Source organism: Rhinolophus sinicus, linkage group LG04 (genome assembly GCF_036562045.2).
Source record: "Rhinolophus sinicus isolate RSC01 linkage group LG04, ASM3656204v1, whole genome shotgun sequence".
NCBI classification, from domain to species: domain Eukaryota; kingdom Metazoa; phylum Chordata; class Mammalia; order Chiroptera; family Rhinolophidae; genus Rhinolophus; species Rhinolophus sinicus.
The window spans coordinates 72,266,527-72,288,864 of NC_133754.1; the positions used below are offsets into that span (position 1 = coordinate 72,266,527).

Below are 22,338 nucleotides of genomic sequence, written 5' to 3' on the forward strand. Positions count from 1 at the left end.
ATAAACAAACGGAGCACACATCTGCTTGCAAACAGTACAAGTACCATAGACTTGGTGCTGAAACGTAAGAGAAACTGCTAATTTTTACAAATTAAGCCCCATTCTCTCACAGAGACTGCTTTCTTTCCCCCACTTATCTCCTTTGAAAATTTCTGATAAACATCTGCAAGTTAATCAAAATGTCTCCCATGCAACACTAGACAGATCTAGACGACACAAACCTGTATGGAAAATAACAGTGCTTTTCCTAAACCCTGAAGGAAGTCGAAGGTTTCGAAGCAATCCTTTGGCAGTCAGACGTACGTGAATGGTGGCTAAGGAGAATTTAGGAGACAACAACATGTCTTCAGAGCAGGTGGAAAGATTTCACAGAAGAAACAGCTTCTATGGACTATCACATACTGTCTTTTTAAACTCAGCACTCGTCGAGGCCAAGAAACACAGCAAGAGAAAACATGCCTACATAGCAAATGTCATTCCACCACACATAAACAAAGAAAAAAAACCAAGAGCTATCCAAGTGTTTCTGGCTTCCGTTTTCTCTCCCAGATGTTGCCAAAACAATGCTCTTCCTCTGAATAAAATCTCCTCTTAGCAGATCCAGCAGTAAGCAGCCTGTGAATTACATCACACTGTACATGCTTATGAGGTTGTTATGGTTTTCATCAGAGATGGTAAAGGGGAGGAGAAAGTGGGTGGTCTTAGGAGTTTTATATAACAACCAATAATGTTACAGATCCTGTAACTACTTGGAAGATTACTAAGGGAAATTAACTACTTCGAACACCTAAGGTTTATTTAGTAATTAGAAAAAAAATTAAGATTTCATTGAAGTAATCTGTGCTCTAATTTTAAATTCTTTACTTATTGTCACACTAATAACTGTGGGCCTTTTTTCCAGATTTGTATGTAAACCTATATATAAACCTGATACCTTGGATAAAAATTTTAAAAATGACTTCTAGCAATTAATGTTCCCAATTATAATTTTTTAATAAAATTTCTATTATATTAATGTCAGATTGATACATGGTTCAAGTTCAACTTTAACACTCATGTTCTGAGGACTTAATAACCAACAATAAAAGGTTAATGCAATTTCTCTACCAGATATAATAGTTTCAGAGGAATAAAAATTAGTCAATCAGATAGGCAGTATTCTAAGGACTCCACCTATTGCTTGACTAATTGCATTTATAGAAGGTCAGGTGGCCTCTCACAGTAATATTCTGAGACCAGGAACATGGGAGAATGGGTGCGGTTATGTGTATCTTTTACTGGGATCTATTCAATGTTTATTTTAGTAGAGTGGTTTATGAAAGTACATTAAAATATGAGGGCAATAATCAAAAAAATTGAAAGATAAAGATGTGGACATAAAAAAATTACACCGGCAATATGCTTACTTAAATAAAGCTATTATTACACCAGGAATAGCCCTAACTCCTAACATTTTTTAATTTAAGAAAGTACAGGAAAACAATATGTAAAAAACGATCTACGCTTGTTTCCTAGATTTCCTTCAAAAATAAAAATCAGTAACAGAAATAAATGTAGTATTTAACTATAAATCATCTTATTAATTGCTATTAAAATTTGCAGGAAGCAGTTACTCTTTTAGAAATTCTATAGAGTATTTAGGATGTGAAGAGGGAAGGAGACAGGCAGAAGAGGGAATTTTGAATAATTCCTTTTCCTTCTTCACTCAACCCCTATCCTAACATTTTAGATGTTGTCAACAAGGGAGAAAAACCCAATAACCTGTCAAGGGTTAACTATTGGAAAGATACACGTTGTTCACAGTCAGACAATGGATCTTGCAAACACAATGCACCCATGGCAACTGAAACACAAATAACTATGGGATTAAAATTTTTTTTAAAGCTACATTTAGGTGTTGCCTTTATAGTTAGGTGCTGCCTTTATACTTTATCAGTTTATTATTATTAAAATTTTTTTTGCCAGATTCTGCATATTAATATGCTATAATCACTTCTCCTCCCACCCCTCAAAAAACTTGTAAAAACCAGGCTGCCAATCAGTATTAAAACTGTAAGTAAAAAAAAAAATCTGTAAGTAGAAGAAAGTTAAATATTAATATTATTAAAAATACACATGCATTACCCCATATATAGGATTGGAGGGATTGTTTGTGTTATAATAAATGCTAAATTATCCTGATTAAAAAGGAAATCTTTTAGCCTAGACGAACTCAAGAGAAGAAATTAGCAACATGCCACCAATTCATCACATTCATTAAAATTTTTACTTGAACCACACTAAGCTACACCACATATATTAAAAGTAAATGGTGCTAACGATCTTTTTTAACAGCAGAGCAAGGGACTGCAAGAATAAAGAGAAGCAGTGCCATTCAAAATAAAATGTCAGAAGTAACAGTTATTTGTACAGCAAAGTACACACACACAAAAGTGAGAAAGTATACTACTGTGTTTCCCCGAAAATAAGACCTAACTGGAAAATAAGACCTAGCATGATTTTTCAGGATGACATCCCCTGAACATAAGCCCTAATGCGTCTTTTGAAGCAAAAATTAATATAAGACCCGGTCTTATTTTCGGGGAAACACAACCATAAAGACTAAGAACAGCTCAAGCTGGGTTTCAATTCTTTCCCAACCGTATTCTGCCCTCTGGTGGCTATTTAGCACAAATGAGCCAAAACAAAGGGACACTCTTGACAATCCATTAACAGTAATGGTCCACGCTTACAATCTGCTATGTGTCAGGCACTTTCCTAAACACTTTATATGTATTCACTCATTTAAATCACTGAATAAGCAGCTAGAGTAGACTAACAACAATTTTTAAACGCACATACTTGGGGGGCAGGGGGTTAGGAAAGCACAGATTTTCAAATTGGTTCAAAAAGATTTTTTGATTCCTTATTGATCAGCTGTTTTCACTTGTGCGCTATCTGTACTTTCCAAAATTATACTGACTTAGAAGTGCCTAAAGATGGAAAGTGTCCATATTTGTTATTATACAAAGTCTTTATTTAGGAGAACATGATAAGGATCACCAAGGACAGTAAGAAAAAATCTGAGGAACTTTTGGTACCTAAGACAGGACAATGTAATTACAGCTCTAAAAATTAGGAATGAGTTTTTATGAAATACAGCAAAGCTTGTGTTAGGATGTCAAGTGGAAAAACAAAATGATGTAAAATTATACGTAGAGTAGGATCTCAATTTTGAACAAAAAGAATAAATATTGAAGCAAATATACCAAAATGTCAGCAATGATCTAGGAGTTGGGGTAGGCCTGATTTTTAATTTCGCTGATGTTTCTGTATGTTCCCATTATTTTTAACAAATATCATTAAGGCAGAAAAATAAGCTTTTAAAAATTTAAGTTACAGAATAGCTTTATAAAAAGCCTATGAAATAAGCTGTTTCTATTAGTGACACAAAAAAGGAAAAGCAATGAAAACCAATTGTATAAAGTCTGTAGTAAGACTGAAAAAGCAAAAAATAATATGGATGATATAAGTGTTTTGCAGATCAACGTGTTGTGATACCACAGTATATTCAAAGAACAAGAATAACAGATTCCATTGTAGTGTAAAAAGACGTGTGTGTGTGTGTGTGTGTGTGTGTGTGTTAAATCAGTGAGTTAATTATAGAACACACTGATGTTAATGATTCTACTCAGGATTCTAGCATCTGTTGTGCAGTGTTGCTTAGATGCTAGGAAATGCATCCAAACATGGACTTATTTACTCGTTGTTTCTAACAATGATGAAGAATCTGGAGATTGATATTTAAACCAGGGATTCAAGCCTCTCTATCCAATACATTTTACCTAGAACGCTAACACGGAATATCAATCTTAATGTTCATCGCCTTACTTTCCTTAACACAACACTAATAGCTACATTTTCTTCATTTTTATGCCTTATAATCATTATGGTCTTATGTTCTAATCTCTATACCAACTGTAGAAAGTTCAATTCAGGGTCCAATTTTTTCCCCATAATGTCCTCTTCCTTAGTAAGAAGAATGCCTTTAAGATATATTGTGAATAATGATCAAAAAAATTCACATAAAACAATTAGAAAATATTTCAACCATCACCCATCCATAAGATTATAAATTCTCCAAGATCAGTCACATTGCCTTTTATTTCTTTGGTCTCCCAAAATAAGAGCAGTAGATGTGGTACATATGTACAATGGAATATTACTTGGCCATAAAAAAAAACAAAATATTATTACCATTTATGACAACATGGATGGATCTATAGGGTATTATGCTAAGTGAAACAAGTCAAACAGAGAAAGACAAACACTATATGATCTCACTTTACATGTGGAATCTAAAGAACAAAATAAATGAACGAACAAAACAGAAACAGACTCATAGAAACAGAGAACAGCTGATCTGATGGTTGGCAGATGGGAGAGGGCTTGGGGGGGCGGGCAGGGTAAAAAAGGTGAAGGGATCAAGAATTACAAATTGGTAGTTACAAAACAGTCACAGGGATGTGAAGTACAGCATAGGGAATATAGTCAATAATGTTGCAACAACTATAGATAGTGCCAGGTGGGTACTAGACTAATTGGGGGATCACTGCATAAATTATATAAATGTCTAATCACTATGCTGTACACCTGAAACTAGTATAAAATAATACTGAATGTCAACTGTAATTTAAAAAAAAATAATTTTTAAAAAAGTACAAAATAGTCATGGGGATGTAAAGTACAGCATAAGGAATATAGTCAATAACATGGTAGTAACTATGTATGGTGCCAAGTGGGTACTAAGCTTAAGGGAGAATCACTTAGTAAGTTATATAAATGTCTAACCACTATGCTGTACACCTCAAACTAATAATGTCAACTGTAATTGAAAAAAGTAAAATTTTAAAAATAAAAAACAAAAAAGAGCAGTAACGTTTTATCTATGTACAATGTTTGTTTTAAAAACAAACAAAACACATGATCATTGTAGAATATTTTAAAAATAAAAGTTAAATTACCTGTACATCATAGTGCTCTGTAACAGGTTTTTAAGCTTAATATAACCTTAATAAATGTATTAAACTTAAAATTTTCACACTTATCTTTCATGGCATTAAATAATCCTCTATATTGTTACTTTGATGATTTCAAAATGTCATTAAAATATCAAGGAATGTAATTTAAACATCTGCTGTTTATACCATTAAGGTTGTTTGCAATTTTCCCCCTTCTAAACAATTCTGAAAAGCAACAAATAAGTCAATTGTTTTCCTAGAATCAATTCTGATAAGTGGGAATCCTGGGTAGAAGGCTTTTGTTACACATCACCGAAGTGCTTCCAGAATGGCTGCTGTAATTTATACTCTCTCAGTAGGATATATGAGGCACCTATTCCTCACTTATTCACCAATATCAGGTTTTACTCCTAAAAATAGACACGAATCTGTAGCACATTACTTTAGTCAGCATTTTGTAAACTTCTTCATGTTTCTTAGCCCTCTATATTTCTTCTTTTATGTCTATACATTTACTTTTCTATTGCAGAGTGGCCTTGTTGATTTGAAAAAGCCCTATATGGAATAAACATAGTGCATATGTTGTCCCAGTTTGTTTGCTTGTTAATATTTATGTTTTTTAATTGATATAATTGAGATATAATTGACATATAACATTATATTAGTTTCAGGTGTACAACATGATTCTATATTTGCATATACTGTGAAATGATCACCACAATACGTCTGAGTTATAGTTAACATCCATCACCATGTTTATGTTTTTGACAAAGGGAATTCTAAAACTTTGTTGTCGTAATTATTAATCTTTTACACTAATGCTCCGGGAAAGGCCTTTTCTATCCAACTCTATATGCTTAGTGCTCTTATTCTAATTTTTCTGTAAAACTTCAATTAACCTGGAATATATTTGTGGGTAGTGTGTGAAGTAGGAATCTAATTCCGATGAAAAAGATAGTCTTTGTCTCAACAAGATTTACTAAATAATCCCTAGTGTTCCCTGATTTATCACATATCAAAATAGCATCTGCTTTTGAAGTATGAGAAGAGAGTTATAATCATAAACCTCCACTGACAGACAGCCTCATCCCTACTCTCATCAGAGGAAAACTGGGCCAAACCAGTATTACCTCACCAGAGCAGGTTTGCAACTTGCAACCATTTCCCGACACTTGGGAAAACGGGGTACAGAAAGAAACTCTATCCTCCTGTGCTGTATTTAGAAAACGGGCATGGGAGGAGCAGCACATTCTCTACTTTCCCGGGCAGACTCCATGGCACCTGAGAATGGTGATCGTGTGTAAAATAATCAGGGCTGGATAAATACAACTATGGTGCTTTGATATCCCAAACAGCTTTTATGTGTAGTAGAACCAAGGTAACAATAAATCATAGTATGTGGTACCAGTATGTGTGACATCTTCCTTATAAACAGTAAACTAAGGTTTATTTAGAGTCAATGTTGGCTAGAGTCTTATAACATCATAATCTTTAAATAAATTACAACAGCTAAACCCCCTGAGTGAGGATGGTTCTTGACTTTCAGTGGTCTTTTCCTGTTTGCTTTAAGGATTTAGAAATAATTCAATTTCCTGGAAGAGAACTCTGAAAGTAAACGACTAGACTCATAAGAACAGTGGAAAGGATTACCATCATCCCTATCCCTAGCAATAGAAGAGGCTATCATCTGAAAGTTTTTTATACCATTCTGTAGGTCAAAATTATTCCCATACTGGAAATTTGTCCCAAATATTCCCATATTCCCAAATGAGAAATTTTGAGAGTTGGAGAGGCTTAGTAACTAGCCCATGGTCAGGACAAAAGTAAATGTGGCAAGAGCAAGATTCAAACCAGTATTCCATGCCTCAAAAGTTCATTCTCTTTCTGCCTTTCATTGTCTTATGAGCTCATGGAATTGTATTTGAAATAACTGATTAAAGGTTAAACTAAAACAATGTTATACAATATTCAACGATTACATTAGCCAACAGTTTAAAAAATAACACCCAGTGTTGACCAGAGTATGGTGAAGCCAGCACACTTTTAGGTTGTCAATCATAGTATAAACGGATGTGAAGCTTCTGGAAAGTGATTTGGTTGTTTGAATGAAGTGACTACAAATAGGCATATGTTTTGATTTATTTATACTACTTTTAAGCATCTATTATAAGAAACTTCCCCAAACTTTAAAAGTGATAACTATAAAGATGTTCATTATAGAATCATTTATGGATATGATACGGAAATGCCTCAAATATTTAGGAGTAGTTAAATACTGCTGTATATGCTAAATGTAAGAGTCATTAAAAGTGACAACTTAGGTTAAGTGACAAAACGGGATATAAAGTGAATTTTATTTAAAATCACAAATATTAGAAAACTAAAGGGTGATTTCTAAACTTCTACATACTAACCCTTCCATAATTTAGCAAACTACTATACTTAAAATTAAGTAACTGTTTTACTAAAACGAAAGGGTGTGAAGCTGGTCAACTTAATCTTCACCACTCTTTGTTGCTAAAAAACAAACAAACAAACAAACAAAAAAACAATCTCAAAGCTCAGTACAATTATTTAAAATTTAATGCTCAGAGGAACATGTTTGTATGTGGTGGCAATGTCTTCTGTTTAAAAGATGACCATTTGAAAGCAGAATATGAAGAAAGTCAAGGTGTTTTGTAGACATAGAATATTATAGGAGGGAAAAAACCTCAGTGATCAATCATTTCAATTATACAGAATAGAAAACTAATATCAGAGAGGTAACATGTTCCACCCAAAGTCACTGGCTGTTTGGACATCACTTCTTAGCATCAAAGCTGTCCCTCCAAAAACCAACACACTGTGACTTCTCCTCAGCAGGTTCATCATAAGACAAGGTTAGTCTGAAGTAATAATAACAACTAACCATCAACTAGAAAAACCTGGAAATTATTTGTCCATTAGAATGGCTATCATCAACAAGACAAATAATAACAAGTGTTGGAGAGGCTGTGGAGAAAAAGGAACCCTCATACACTGTTGGTGGGAATGCAGATTGGTGCAGCCGTTATGGAAGGCAGTGTGGAGGTTCCTCAAAAAATTAAGAATAGAATAACCATATGATCCAGCAATCCCTCTCCTGGGTATCTACCCAAAAGCTCTGAAAACATTTATCCGTAAAGACACATGTGCTCCAATGTTCATTACAGCTTTATTTACGATGGCCAAGACATGGAAACACCAAAGTATCCCTCGATAGATGATTGGATAAAGTAAATGTGGTATATATACACAATGGAATACTATTCTGCCATAAGAAAAGATGAAATAGTACCATTAACAACAACATGGATGGATCTTGAGATTATAATGTTAAACTAAATAAATCAGACAAAAAATCGAGATCTGATTTCATCTGATTTCACTGCTATATGGTTTATAAAACTGAAAACAACAAAGGAACAAGACAAACAAACAAACAAAAACTCATAGACACAGACAAGAGTTTAGTGGTTACCAGAGTGTAAGGGGGGAGAGAGGTAATAGATGAGGGTAAACAGGATCAAATACATGGTGATGGAAGGAGAACTGACTCTGGGTGGTGAACACACCATGTGATATATAGATGATGTATTACAGAATTGTACACCTGAAACCTATGTAACTTACTAACAACTGTCACCCCAACAAACTTAAAAAAAAAAAAAAAGAAAAACCTGGAAAGGTCATGTTTATGATTTTTAAAAAGTACACGTTCATACCACATAACCTAGATTAAATTACAATGCTGACCTCTTAAAATATATTTTTTTCACTGTAATTATTAGAGAATTGATTATGAAGGGTTACTTGGAGACCTTCTTGAACTCTGTCATACACCCCATTTCTACTCCATGGTTAAATGCTTTGCCAAACAAAACCACAACATAATTCATATTTTCCATTTGTTTTCTCAATCAGGAGTTAATTTTCCATTCTGATAATCTTACCTGTCAAGGGTCAATTATCTGCTTTGGAAATAAGGCATAATGTCAGTCCAACAATGTGACAAGAGTAAATGCCTAATGCTAATAGTTTTGCTCTATAGCAGAAAGGAGATATAGATTGGTGATTATTATTTACTATACCTATCAGAAAAAATACCCTTTTTAATAGTTTTCATGATCATAGACTTGAGACATAAAGACTGCCTTTCCAAGTTTCGTATTTAATTCAGATTAAAACACACATACAAGATTTATTTAACCAGCTCCTTGAATGCGACCAATATAAATGGCAGTTTGCAAAGCACAGAAGTCACACATAAATACTTACCAAAATAACTACAAAACTTATAGCTTGAAAAGTACAAAAATTGTTGAAAGAAATTTAAAAAGACCTAACTAAAAGGGAAGACATCCCATATTCATGGATCAGAATACTTAATGTTGTAAAGATGGCAAAACTCTAGGAATTCACCTACAGATTCAATACAATCTCTACCAAAATCCCAGCTGACTTCCTTACAGAAATTGACAAGCTGACCCTAAAATTCACATGACTATTCAAGGGACCCAGAATAGCCAAAACAATCTTGAAAAAGAACAAGCTAGAAAACTCATGCTTCCTGACTTCAAAACATATTACACCACAGTAATCAAAGCAGTGTGCTATCGGCAAGCACAGACATATGGATCCATGGAATAGATCTGAAGAGTTCAGAAATAAATCCTCACATTTATAGCCAACTATTTTTAACAAAGGTGCCAAGATGTTTCAATGAGGAAAGAGTAGTATTTTTAGTAAATGGTGCTAGGACAACTGGATACCTACATGTAAAAGAATAAACTTGAAACCCCTTTTCACATCATATACAAAAATTAACTTAAAAGACCTAAGTGTAAGAGCTAAAAGTATAAAACTCTTAGAAGAAAACATAGGCATAAGTCTTCATGACCCTGTATCAAGGAATGGCTTCTTAGATATAACACCAAAAGCATAAGCAACAAAAGAAAAACTAAACTAAACCTCATCAAAATTAAAAATGTTTGTGTTTCAAAGGGCACTATCAAAAAAGTGAACAGGTGGTTGCTTTTTTATTTTGTCGATGGTTTCTTTTGCTGTGCAGAAGCTTTTAAGTTTGATATAGTCCCATCCATTTATTTTAGCTTTTACTTCCCTTGCCTTTGGAGTCAAATTCATAAAATGCTCTTTGAACCCAAGGTCCATAAGTTTAGTACCTATGTTTACTTCTATGCAGTTTATTGTGTCAGGTCTTATGCTTAAGTCTTTGATCCATTTTGAATTAATTTTGGTACATGGTGACAGACAGCAGTCCAGTTTCATTCTTTTGCACGTGTCTATCCAATTCTCCCAGCACTATTTATTGAAGAGGCTGTCTTTCCTCCATTGCAGGTTTTTAGCTTTGTTGTCAAAAATTATCTGTTCATATTTATGTGGTTTTATTTCTGGGTTCTCAATTCTATTCCATTGGTCTATGTGTCTGTTTTTCTGCCAATACCATGCTGTTTTGATTATTGTAGTTCTGTAGTACAAGCTAAAGTCAGGGAGTGTAATACCTCCAGTATTGTTCTTTATTCTTAAGATTGGTTTGGGATTTTTGCATCTGTATTCATCAGAGATATTGGTCTGTAGTTTTCTTTTTGTGTTGTCCTTACCAGGTTTTGGTATCAGGGTAATGTTGGCCGCATAAAATGAATTAGGGAGTACTGTCTCTTCTTCAATTTTTTGGAAGAGTTTGAGCAGGATTGGTATTGGATCCTCTTTGAAAGTTTGGTAGAATTCACTAGTGAAGCCATCTGGTCCCAGACTTTTGCTTTTGGGAAGGTTTTGGATGACTGATTCAATTTCATTACTGGTGATCAGTCTGTTTAGATTTTCCAATTCTTCATGGTTCAGCCTAGGAAGGCTATATGTTTCTAAGAACTTGTCCATTTCTTCTAGGTTATTGAATGGGAGAAGATTTTTGAAAACAGTGCCTCCAATAAGGGGCTAATATCCAAAATATACAAGGAACTCATGCAACTCAACAACAACAAAAAACAAACAACCCAATTGAAAAATGGGCAGAGGACCTGAAGAGACATTTCTCCAAAGAGGAAATACAAATGGCAAATAAGACATATGAAACAATGCTGAGCATCACTAATCATCAGAGAAATGCAAATAAAAACCATAATGAGATATCACCTCACCCCAGTCAGAATGGCTATCATCAACAAGACAAATAGTAACAAGTGTTGGAGAAGCTGTGGAGAAAAAGGAACCCTCATACACTGTTGGTGGGAATGCAGACTAGTGCAGCCATTATGGAAGGCAGTATGGAGGTTCCTCAAAAAATTACAAATACAATTACCATATGACCCAGCAATCCCTCTCCTGGGTATCTACCCAAAAAACCTGAAAACATTTATAGATAAAGACATATGTGCTCCAATGTTCACTGCAGCTTTATTTACAGTGGCCAAGACATGGAAACAACCAAAATGTCCTTCGATAGATGAATGGATAAAGAAGTTGTGGTATATGTACACAATGGAATACTATTCAGCGGTGTGAAAAGATGAAATAGAACCATTTGTGACAACATGGATGGATCTTGAGATTATAATGCTAAGTGAAATAAGTCATACAGAAAAAGCAGAGAACCATATTATTTCACTGATATGTGGTATATAAACCTAAAAAAACAAAACAACAAGACAAACAAATGAGAAACAAAAACTCATAGACACAGACAATAGTTTAGTGGTTACCAGAGGGTAAGGGGGGAGGGGGATGGTAGATGAGGGTAAAGGGGAACAAATATATGGTGAAGGATGGATAACTGACTCTGGGTGGTGAACGCACAATGGGATTTATAGATGATGTAATACAGAATTGTACACCTGAAATCTATGTAACTTTACTAACAATTGTGACCCCAATAAACTTCAATTAAAAAAAAGTAAACAGGGTCTAGTACTCAGAATATACAAAAGAATTCCTACAATTCAACAATAATATAAATAATTTTAAAATGAGCAAAGGATTTGAATTAATGTTTCCCCAGAGAATATATACAAATGGCCAATAAGTTTACAAAAACATAGTCAACATCATTGGTCATTAGGAAAACACAAATTGAAACTGCATGAGATACCACTTCATACCCACTAGAACGGCTATACTAAGAAAGATAGAGGAAAAAAAAGTGTTGGCAAGGATGTAGAGAAACTAGATCTCTCCTACACTGCTGGTGGGAATGTAAAATGGTGTAGCCACTTTGGAAAACATTCTGGAAATTTTTTTTAGCTAAATATACTATTATCATACCATCTAACTTTCTGATAAAGGTTATCTGATTTTCCAAAATAAACAAAGTAATTCTATAGCATATTAGCTATCTTTTTCTCCTACATATAAGGATGTGCTAGAAATTTAAAATGAAAGAAAATAAAAATCTCAATGTATACAGAATAGTTTCTTTTGGTTTTTTAAATTAGAAAGCATACACATATACATACACATATACATATATATATCTTCAAACTCAGGCTATTGAGACCTTTTTTTAAAATCACTGAATGGCTGGTTCTTCTCTAAGTACCTACGAAAGATTAATAATTGTGATATAATTCTCTCACACTTTGCGCCTTATTAAGCCAAGGAAACTGAACACATCTTGAGGGCATCAAGAGTATTAATTATTCCCTGTGTAACATTATCCACCCTATTTTCTTTAATTACTATCTAAATATATAGAGGTGAGGGAGGGTCACAAATTTATACCTGCTGCCTAGGTTTCCCTCACTAGATCACACCCTTTAACCAGGCCTCGCATAGGTAGGAACACGTAACCTTTCCCGAAAACTTACTGCAATTGTGATTTTACATTTATTTGTGCAATTCTTTGATCTTCCTGTAAGCTTCCTGAAGTCAAGGCTCTTGTTCATTTTTGGTTCACCATTGTTATCCTTAGCACCCAACACTGGCACAATGCATGATGAAATGTAGTTAATGTGCTACACTTTCTCTCTTCAGTGGACTTAGAAGCCACATAACTAATGGTCTTAGAACTGCATATTAAGTAAGAGAACATAGTGTACGGGACCTAATCAGCTATAGATAAAATATAGGAACTGTAGTGAATACATTCTGTGAAATCTTCTATGGCTTCTCAAGAGACAAAGTTTTTTGATTCCCAGTTGTTCAAATGGGTGAGGCTGTCTTAGAGACAGATGGGAGTTTGTTCTACTGAGAAATATTGGGAAAAAAAAAAAAAAGAAAAAAAGGAACGAAAACAAACAGTTAAGCTGCTGAGCTATTAAAAGGTGTTAAAACCTGATCTTGAGATAATTTAGCAATTAAAGACAATCCAATTGAAAAATAACATTTACCTTGATAAAAGGACTTCTCCACCTCATTAGACCACATTAAAAAATCCTTTTTAGCAAACTAAAACTACCTGTTATTAATAAAATGTCCTTTTGTGTCAGATGGCTTGTCAATCGTGCTTACCAAGTTTTAACCCTATGCTGGCCCAGGTCATAAGCAGTTATGTTTATGCCACAAACTTGAAATTCTATTTATAAGCATACTAGTGAAAAGTCACTGTAAAAAAAATTTACATACTTGTAAAGATAACACAACTCTACAAAAAGATTCTTTTTCTCCATCCATATTTAAAGGGGTCACTTACCTGTATTAGAAGCTGTAAATAGATTTTTTCTTGAAGGACCTAAAATATAAAAGAAATACACATTTTATATAATACACATTTTATAAAATACACATTTTATATAAAATGTCACACAAAAACAAACCATTTAAAAAATAAGGGTTGTTTTATTTTCAAAAACAGTCCACTAACATCTAAATTTGAGGTTTCAGATGGGCAATACCACTGAGATACAATCAACTTTATCAAATATAGTCTAAGTATAAAATGACATCCCAAATAACATCAAAATGGGAGTTGAAGGGTGATATGAATTCTTCGTCACAAATTAAATATGATAGGAAAAACTACAGTACTTTTTCAGTCAAGAACACTTGAAATTCAAATTTTAACAAAACTGAATTTACACATTTATTATACACTTTACACTATTCTACTGCTGACAGAGAAAAAACGGCCAGATTTTAAGAAAGACAGTCACTAGTACATGATTTCTAAAACTGCCAAGTATTACATCCAATTCACTTGCTACTGAGCAATGAAGGAAATTACACTTAAGCTTTTTCTCCAAACTGATACAATATAAAATACGACCAGGGGAATCCTTTCACAATGTATATGTACAGCATCATCAAATATATTACATTTTTATTTGTCAATTATATGTCAATATAACTGAAAAATAAATACGACCAAGAGTAGTTAAAAGGGACAGAGCTACAAACATAAGTCACTAGAAGAAAACTACGTGTTTCCACTTGACATGATATAGTCATTTCTAGGGCATAATCACCTGCAGATTACTGGTTGGAACAGCTGCCACATTCTGTCTGTGCATTTTACAAAGAAGATAATCTCTTAAAATATGCGGCTGTTATAAATGGAAAGCATTGATTCCCACTCAAGTAAAACCTTTGTGATACAAAAGCTTACAAATTCACTAGCAAGACATACTAGACTTCCCTGTTCTATAAAGTTATCAGTAGAATCATGAAGTTCTAATTCTCTGAAAGTGATCTTAGTATCGAAATTGGACATTTCTTTTTAGTTATTTGTGTACGTATAGATTATAGGGCTTTATCATCAATAAAAAACCACAGATTCACATACTAATGTCATCCCAGAGGGGTCATTAGATGCCTCAGAAATTTATTTAAGATCCTGGACAGACGAAAACCTGCTGGCATGCTAAAGAATTATGTTCCAATATTTATGCCTACTTTCTCTTCAAATCAGTAGAAAGGCAAAAGTTGAAAAACATTCACTAGGTAATTCGCCTAGTTACCACATAATCCTACACACACACGATGAGGACGATGAAGAGTAACAGACACTCTCACGCTGCTGTGAGAGACGAATGCCTTTTGGGAAATTATTTAGCAACATATACTGACAATTTAAAAAAGATTCCTACAGTTTAACCTAGTAATTCCTCTTTCAGGGAGAGCCCATGGAAGTAATTAAGAGTCTGAAGCAACGAACACTATGTACATTCAGAGATGTTCGTCTCAGTTTTACACACTACAGCAAAAGGCAGACATTGTCCAGAAAACAGAATTGGAAAACTGGACTGTTTCATATCCATTTAAAATGAAGACGATCTCATGATATCCTACTAAATCAATTAAAGCAAGACACAGGAGCATGTACAAACGAGGCCCTGAGTTTTGTTGAAACAAACAAACAAACAAACAAAAAACCATTCTATATGCAAAGGGGGAAAAAGAATGGAGGAAATGCAACCGTTATTTGTGGTTGATGGGATGAAGAACTCGGTATGTTTCTATTTTTCAAATTCTCTAATCAATATGCATCACATATTATAGGTCAGGTTTCTCATTCACAACTATTCCTTTAGTTAGGCAACTTTTTGATTCACTAAGCACAGAATGAAACTTCTAGTGTGTTTCAGACTCACTGTGATAAAACTACATGAAAACAATCCATGTTAAATATATACGACATCGCTTGTAAACCTGAAAGTTATTCTTCATAGCCACAGCAATCATAAAGTGGTAATACAGAGAAGGAAAAGAGATAAAGAACAGAAAATAAACTAGAAAAAAGGAATATGATTTGGACCAAGAGTGAGAAGTAAACTATGCACTGGTATCTCATTACTCTAGATCACTACCTTAACATAATTTATCTCTTGAAATCTTCTTTTCACCTTATACCTTTGATCTACCTGCTGGTTTCTATTTATCAAGTTTTGCTGTGGAACCTACCAGCTAGCAGAACAAGAACAGCTCCCTCAGTGTAAAAAGGCATCATTATCTCTTATTGAACAGACTGTTTACAAGTAATTGGTCAATATACCATAGACCTAATTGTCAAAATTTAACTTCCTACAAGCCAAGGACTTAAAACATCTTGTCCTCCCTCTTCTCTCCACAGTAAGGACCATACCTTTTGGAGCAGTTTTCAATAGGTGTGCGTGAGCTCTGGGTGCCAAAGACTTCAAATATAACGATCCTGACGAACCGTTTTGAAATGCTGGTTTGGGAGGGCTTTCCTCATATTTGATGACAGCAGTATTACCAGCTGTAATAATACAAAAAAGTACATTTTATTTTACAAATGTAGTATCAATCTATCACAACGTATTCCTTTCTCCTACAATCAACAAGTGGTAACTAAGCACCTACAACATGCCAGTCATTATTGCGTACTGGGATGACAGAGATTCATAACAGGTAGTTCCTGTCCTGGGGGGGGGGAGGCAGGATAAAAGCTATAACCAGAGTGACCAGACATCCTGGCACAGTGCAACTTTATGATTATTGCTCAGTTCAGCTTTCATCCCAAGTAAAAGCTGGGAAATAACTGATGTTCTGTAACAAGGACGCCCACGGTGCAGCTATGAAGAGCATCCATCTCCACGAGGACAGGCAGCACACAGGCAGCCAGCCAGCTGTGTGAATAATTTGAGAACCATAATGTACAAACCCCTTGGCAGCTACAAGGATGAGATCTGATTCTGATTCTCTCTTGCTCCAGCAAGGAGTTGGCACGCCAACATCTGCTCTGGAATAAAGGTGCCTGAGCTCCAAAGCTAAAACATAAGAGGGGGATCCCACCTAAATAATACATACCATCTTTTATGTTATATGTAAATCTTTCCTCTCTCACTAACACAGGAACCCTCTCTGGAACACACACACACACACACACAGAAAGAGAGAGCGAGAGAGGGAAGGGAGGGAGGGAGGGAGGAAGGAAGGAAGGAAGAAAGGAAGACTGTTTCCAGGCACTAAAAGAATTGTTAAAGAAAGGACTTTTGGAGAAATTTTGATGCTAACTAACTTTGCTTGGGCTGTAGTATAATTCTGAGTCCACTATAATTAACTAGGTAAAGGGGGCTTGCCCAGAAATAGAACTACACTACTTCCCAAAGAAAATATCAGGGTAAAAGTGAGAGGGAAGAATTAACTGAGCAAATACTACACTTTAGGTAGACTATGTCAATGTGTTCTGGAAGAGCATCATCTTTATTTCAGTACAGTCTCTGATTTTGCTTCTTTTCCTTCATTGGAATGCTAAAGACAATCTTAGCATATCAAGTGGCAGTGATACTGCAGAATAAAGAACAGAGCTTTAAAAATAATAATGATAACCTATAACTTGTTGATTTTCTAGCAGAACTAAAATTTGAAACCATGGCGATATTATGTCAAAGCCTTAAGTAGATGTCTTACTTACTCTTATTTCTTCTTTTGCCCCATAATAACTGAAGCTCTTGGCATCAAAAAACTAAATATCTTTCAGTACATAAGACAACTGTGTAGACCATGTTTATATAGGTTCTTACTAAATTGTGAATTGCTTCTTTGCATTTACGGCTTCCCACTAGATTGAAATGGGAGCCCAAATCTCTGTAGCATCCTTAAAATTTGTATTTGTACTTGGGACAGGGAGAAGAGCAGAAGGGAAAGAAAGAGCAGGACTTGTTTCCTGAAATTTGAATCCCATATAAAAATGCATTTTCACGTTATATTTTTGCTGAATGTGTATTTGATCCATAAGGAGGTCTTATGAAATAGTGCCCCTCTCTGTGGTATGGTTAAGTGGACTTTATGGCTACTTTACGACTGTAACCACCATTACCATCATTTATTGCACTGTTTTAGGCAGGGAGAATCTACATTTTAAAATCTCGCAAGTATCAAAAATATTAGAGAAAGGTTTGAAAAAACATTACCAGCAGGTAAAGATAAAAATGTAAAAAAAACTGTTTCACATTTTATTGAGTAGTAATTAGAAAAGGAAGCAGCAGCAATGACCTAATTAAATTTTTAAAAATCAGTTGTTTTTTTTAAAAAAAACCATTCTAAATTCACTTTTCCTTTCAGTTTTCCATAATTGAATAATCTCTGCGAAAGTACACTATCTAGAGCTTAGCTCCTATAAGGAATTTTAACAGTACTGCTTTGCTCTTCCTAAGAGACTATCACAGTATGCAACACTCAAGGAGTGTAAGCACAGCACTTTGTCTTTTTCTCTCCATATCCAAGAAAATAAAAAATTCAAACAAAAATACTTGCAAAGTTTTATGATTCTCTCTTCCCATAAGTGAACCTTTTGATGGTGGGCTGTGCCCCCTGCAACTAGCAACGGCAACTGGACCTGGAGCTGAGCTGCGCCCTCCACAACTAAGATTGAAAGGACAACAACTTTACTTGGAAAACAGGCCTGGAAGTACACACTGTTCCCCAATAAAGTCCTGTTCCCCTTCCCCAATAAAATCTAAAAAAAAAAAGTGACCCTTTTTATCCATCTCCCCTTGACAACCACACAAACCACTGGCATGTTTAGGTCATCTACTCACTAGGCTAGAAGGGAAATCTGAAAGTTCATTCATTCACTACCTGGTCTCCAATGTTAATTTCCAGTCCACCAACCCACACTGGATTTTTTATTGTTTACAAATAATCTCAACACCCAATCCTAAGCATCCAGTTCTATTCTAATATTCAACACTTATAATCATAAATTTCTTTATTACCAACCCTGATCCCTTTCTTTACCTCACATTTCTAGAACACGGTTAGATGTCTGCCTATTTACAAATATGTTACAAATTGGAAGACAGCTAGAAATTTTTCACTAGGCTAAACTATCCCAACTCCTGCAACAGTGCTCATAGATATCACATTTAAACCCTATAAAGACATGCGGTTATTCTGTCCTGAGCTACGTCAACTCTCTCTACAATGAGCCATCTGTTCATTCTTCCTGTGCCCAGATAACATTTCCAACATTAGGTCAAATCAACACAGAACCATGCCTCCTACTGACAAGTTTCTGCCAATTTCCTGTCCTTCCTTCCTTCCAATTCTCTAGTTCCCCAAAACCTAGAGACTTGGTTTTTCCAAAGTTGACAGAGAGCTAATGTAAATAATACTGAAGATACTATAGCTATAAAATTCAACGTAACTTCTTAAAGGATGAATGGGGAATAATTTCATAGCCTTAAACAGAACCAAAATTTCATACAACAGCATATTTTTCAGATTTTCATACAAAATGAGTATTGGGTTTAAATTAGTATTACACCCTTTGCTACATCAAAATCCAAGAAAGGAAGTAAATGATGTTATTAGAGTCTTAACTGTGTAACACAACAGTCTGGATTTTAGTCTTACTTTTCTTGAAACATTTAAAAACAAAAATATTGAGCAGCAAATAAGTCACCTATTCAGATTCTGAGATACTGAATTGAGTTTAATTTACAGACTTAATATAAACTCATAAGTATATAAATTCATGCTTTCATTACTAAGCTTTAAACACAAAGACCTTCAGTTTCCAAAGACCTCAATAAAAGGATTTCTCACTAAAGCAAAAGACACATTTCTCATGAGGCACAATACTTCTGTCCTTTGGTTCTCTATTCCACAATGAACAGGAGGGAGTGTACTGGAGAGAAATTGTCTCAGTGCCACTCTTCAGGCTCAATATTGTTATACTGAACACTAGATTCTGCACCAGATCCATCGTCAACCTCGTAACACATTAGGGTCAAAATCCGTATTTCAAAAACAAAATTTCTGAGTTTGACTCAAGTATAAACACATACACACACGTCACATTTATATGTGATATATACACAAACATATATGTACTTATATACACACATACATACACACAAACATATACTCGCTCTCTGTGATCATCTACTGTACACACTTCCTACCTTCACTCTTCCCCCCTTTCTACTGGTGGGACAAACTGTGCTGAGATGCACATACGTTTATGACGAACACTGACATATCTTACTCTCTTTAAACACTCTCCTCTAAGCTGGCCCATTGCTTTCTAGTAAACCCCAACTTGAAGGATGTATTATACTTCACTAGAAGGCATGATGCCCATTCAAGTATTTCTCCTGCCCTCAATTTCAGTTCCTAACAGGGCAGCTGGTTGGGTATCCTGATGAGCTCTAAATTTTCTCTTATCCAGAGTTATTATATCCAAATGATACACTCTTCAGTGGCAAAAGTTCCAGTATAATAGGAGAAACATAATAATTTCAAATAATGGAATGGAATCTAAAAATCTGTGTGTTCTGGTCGTGATTTAGCCACTGCCTACCTGTGCTGAATCAGTTCATCTCTCTGTGTAAAAAGAATGGTCTGACTATCAGGTATGGAGAGAATACCCACAGGGTCTCAAATAACTAATAATGGTCCTCTGTCCCACTGAGACCAAACACATCCTCAGAATTCTCCTAAACACAGTGCTCCAGGCGCCCCTAATCACTCAATAACAGTTGGTCTACAGAGTCAATATGTGAAATTCCACATGTGCTTGCCTAGGTCTAAGTCAGCTCTGATATACACTTTAAAATTGCCCCTGTTCTGTTTTTATCATCCATCCTAGGTTTTCTCACTTATGCCAAAATAATACATTCTCTAGAATCCTTCGTTTTCATTTCCTCATGTCAAAATGTGGTGCAAATGAAATGAGAGACAGAGACAGAGACAGAGACAGAGACAGAGAGAGAGAGAGAGAGAGAGACTAAAGAGAAAATGGAGAGAGATTCTCAGAGAAGCCGAAAGAGAAGCAATGGTTTTCCTATTAGAGAAGGACTTCTCATTGTTCCAGACTTGTATCTGCAAACTTACATTTTATACTACCTTCTAGCATCTAGTTAACATTAGTTTTTATTTTGTTTATTCTAGTATGCATATACACACAGAGCCAACATTCTGCTCATTGCTTGATTTTTTTCCTTTTTTGTGAATCAGTTTAACACTCCCCACCCCACTGTGCCAGATCATCTGTTCACCTGGCTTGAAATCAAATCACTACTGAAGTCGAAGCTTTCAAATTCCAAAAGCAAAATCAATCAACTTCATAATAACAAGAACATTTCACATATACCCTACAGAAATATTAAAAGAATGAAAATATAAACCAAAAACAACAAAAGAACAAGACAAACAAATGAGAAACAAAAACTCATAGACACAGACAATAGTTTAGTGGTTACCAGAGAGTAAGGGGGGTGGGGGGTGGGAGATGAGGGTAAGGGGGATCAACTATATGGTGATGGAAGGAGAACTGACTCTGGGTGGTGAACACACAATGGGATTTACAGATGATGTAATACAGAATTGTACACCTGACATCTATGTAATTTTATTAACAATTGTCACCCCAATAAATTAAAAAATTAAATTAAATTTTAAAAAAAGAATGAAAACAAAATTAATACCAATCTGGATAACAGTATTTTCTTATTAAATAGTCCATTTAGACACGCACACATATTAAGCATGTTTTGTAATGTAGGGCCAGAGTATATACTGCTAATCTTTCAGCCCTGCCTCAGCTATGGCAGACAACACTAGTCAAGCACAAGCTTTTGCTCTGAACCTGGAAGCAGCCTGAAAAACATTCAGCACTGTACTCCAGGTGATTCTTATTTACCAGCTGACCAGTGATGGCAAGTGAGACAATAACGACTTGACTGAGGGGAAACAAGACTAATCCTTCCTTCTCTCTGTCAGCTTAATAGCTGCAGCAACTCAAAGCACCTTTTCCCAAACTATTAGGCACCATCTTACTGTAGTGAAGAAAATAAAAGTGGTCAGAAACATTTGTTGTTGCACGAATTTTGAATATGATCTAGTCCTCCCGCTGCCCATTCATCAGGTGAGAAGACTGAGGGTAACAGAGTGAAAGATTGTCCGACTTCGCAGAAGTTAGGAGGAAAACTAGGATGGTCTGAGCTGAATGACCTTTTTCTATATATTACACACACTGCGCTGGGGCTGGCCATGAAGGTAAAGCAAAGGAATGTTCCATTTATTGGTTAGCCTCCTCCCATTCTTGCACTATTTCCAAGACAGTGCAAATAGCTTTGGTGTGCATCTCTTACATTTCCTCTCACCATCTGTCTCTCAAAAATAAACAGTCTTTGTGGCCAAAATGGAAGGAAAAGAAAACCCTTGGACTTCGTATTTGCTAATGTGGCAAAATTATACACTGTCCAAAGACTGCCTTTTGCATTGGCACAATGGTCCTCGAACCTTCAATTCTGTTCAAGACTTACAATATATCATTGATTTTCATTCAGTGATCTTAAAAACTGGACTTTAGATGATTATAGAAGAGCTTATAATGTTTAAGCTCCATAAATGAGCACATTTGATATACAAGCTACTATGCAATGCTTCATGCTAATAATAT

At 35.0% G+C, this 22,338-nt stretch overlaps 1 protein-coding gene across 5 annotated transcripts in view; it reads right to left on the minus strand.

Moving 5' to 3' along the window:
• MTUS1 (microtubule associated scaffold protein 1) overlaps window positions 1-22,338 on the minus strand; it is a 140,515-nt gene that overhangs the window by 47,682 nt on the left and 70,495 nt on the right. For 3 of the 5 annotated variants that reach the window (XM_019737997.2, XM_019737995.2, XM_019737998.2), the window contains 2 exons: window positions 16,051-16,185; window positions 13,663-13,701 (listed from right to left, as the gene is read on the minus strand). In XM_019737997.2, coding sequence (XP_019593556.2) covers window positions 13,663-13,701; window positions 16,051-16,185 — 174 coding nt within the window. Of the gene's footprint in view, window positions 1-221; window positions 637-13,662; window positions 13,702-16,050; window positions 16,186-22,338 lie in introns of those variants that run through there. The other 2 variants (XM_074329730.1, XM_019737999.2) reach the window with 2 other exon arrangements.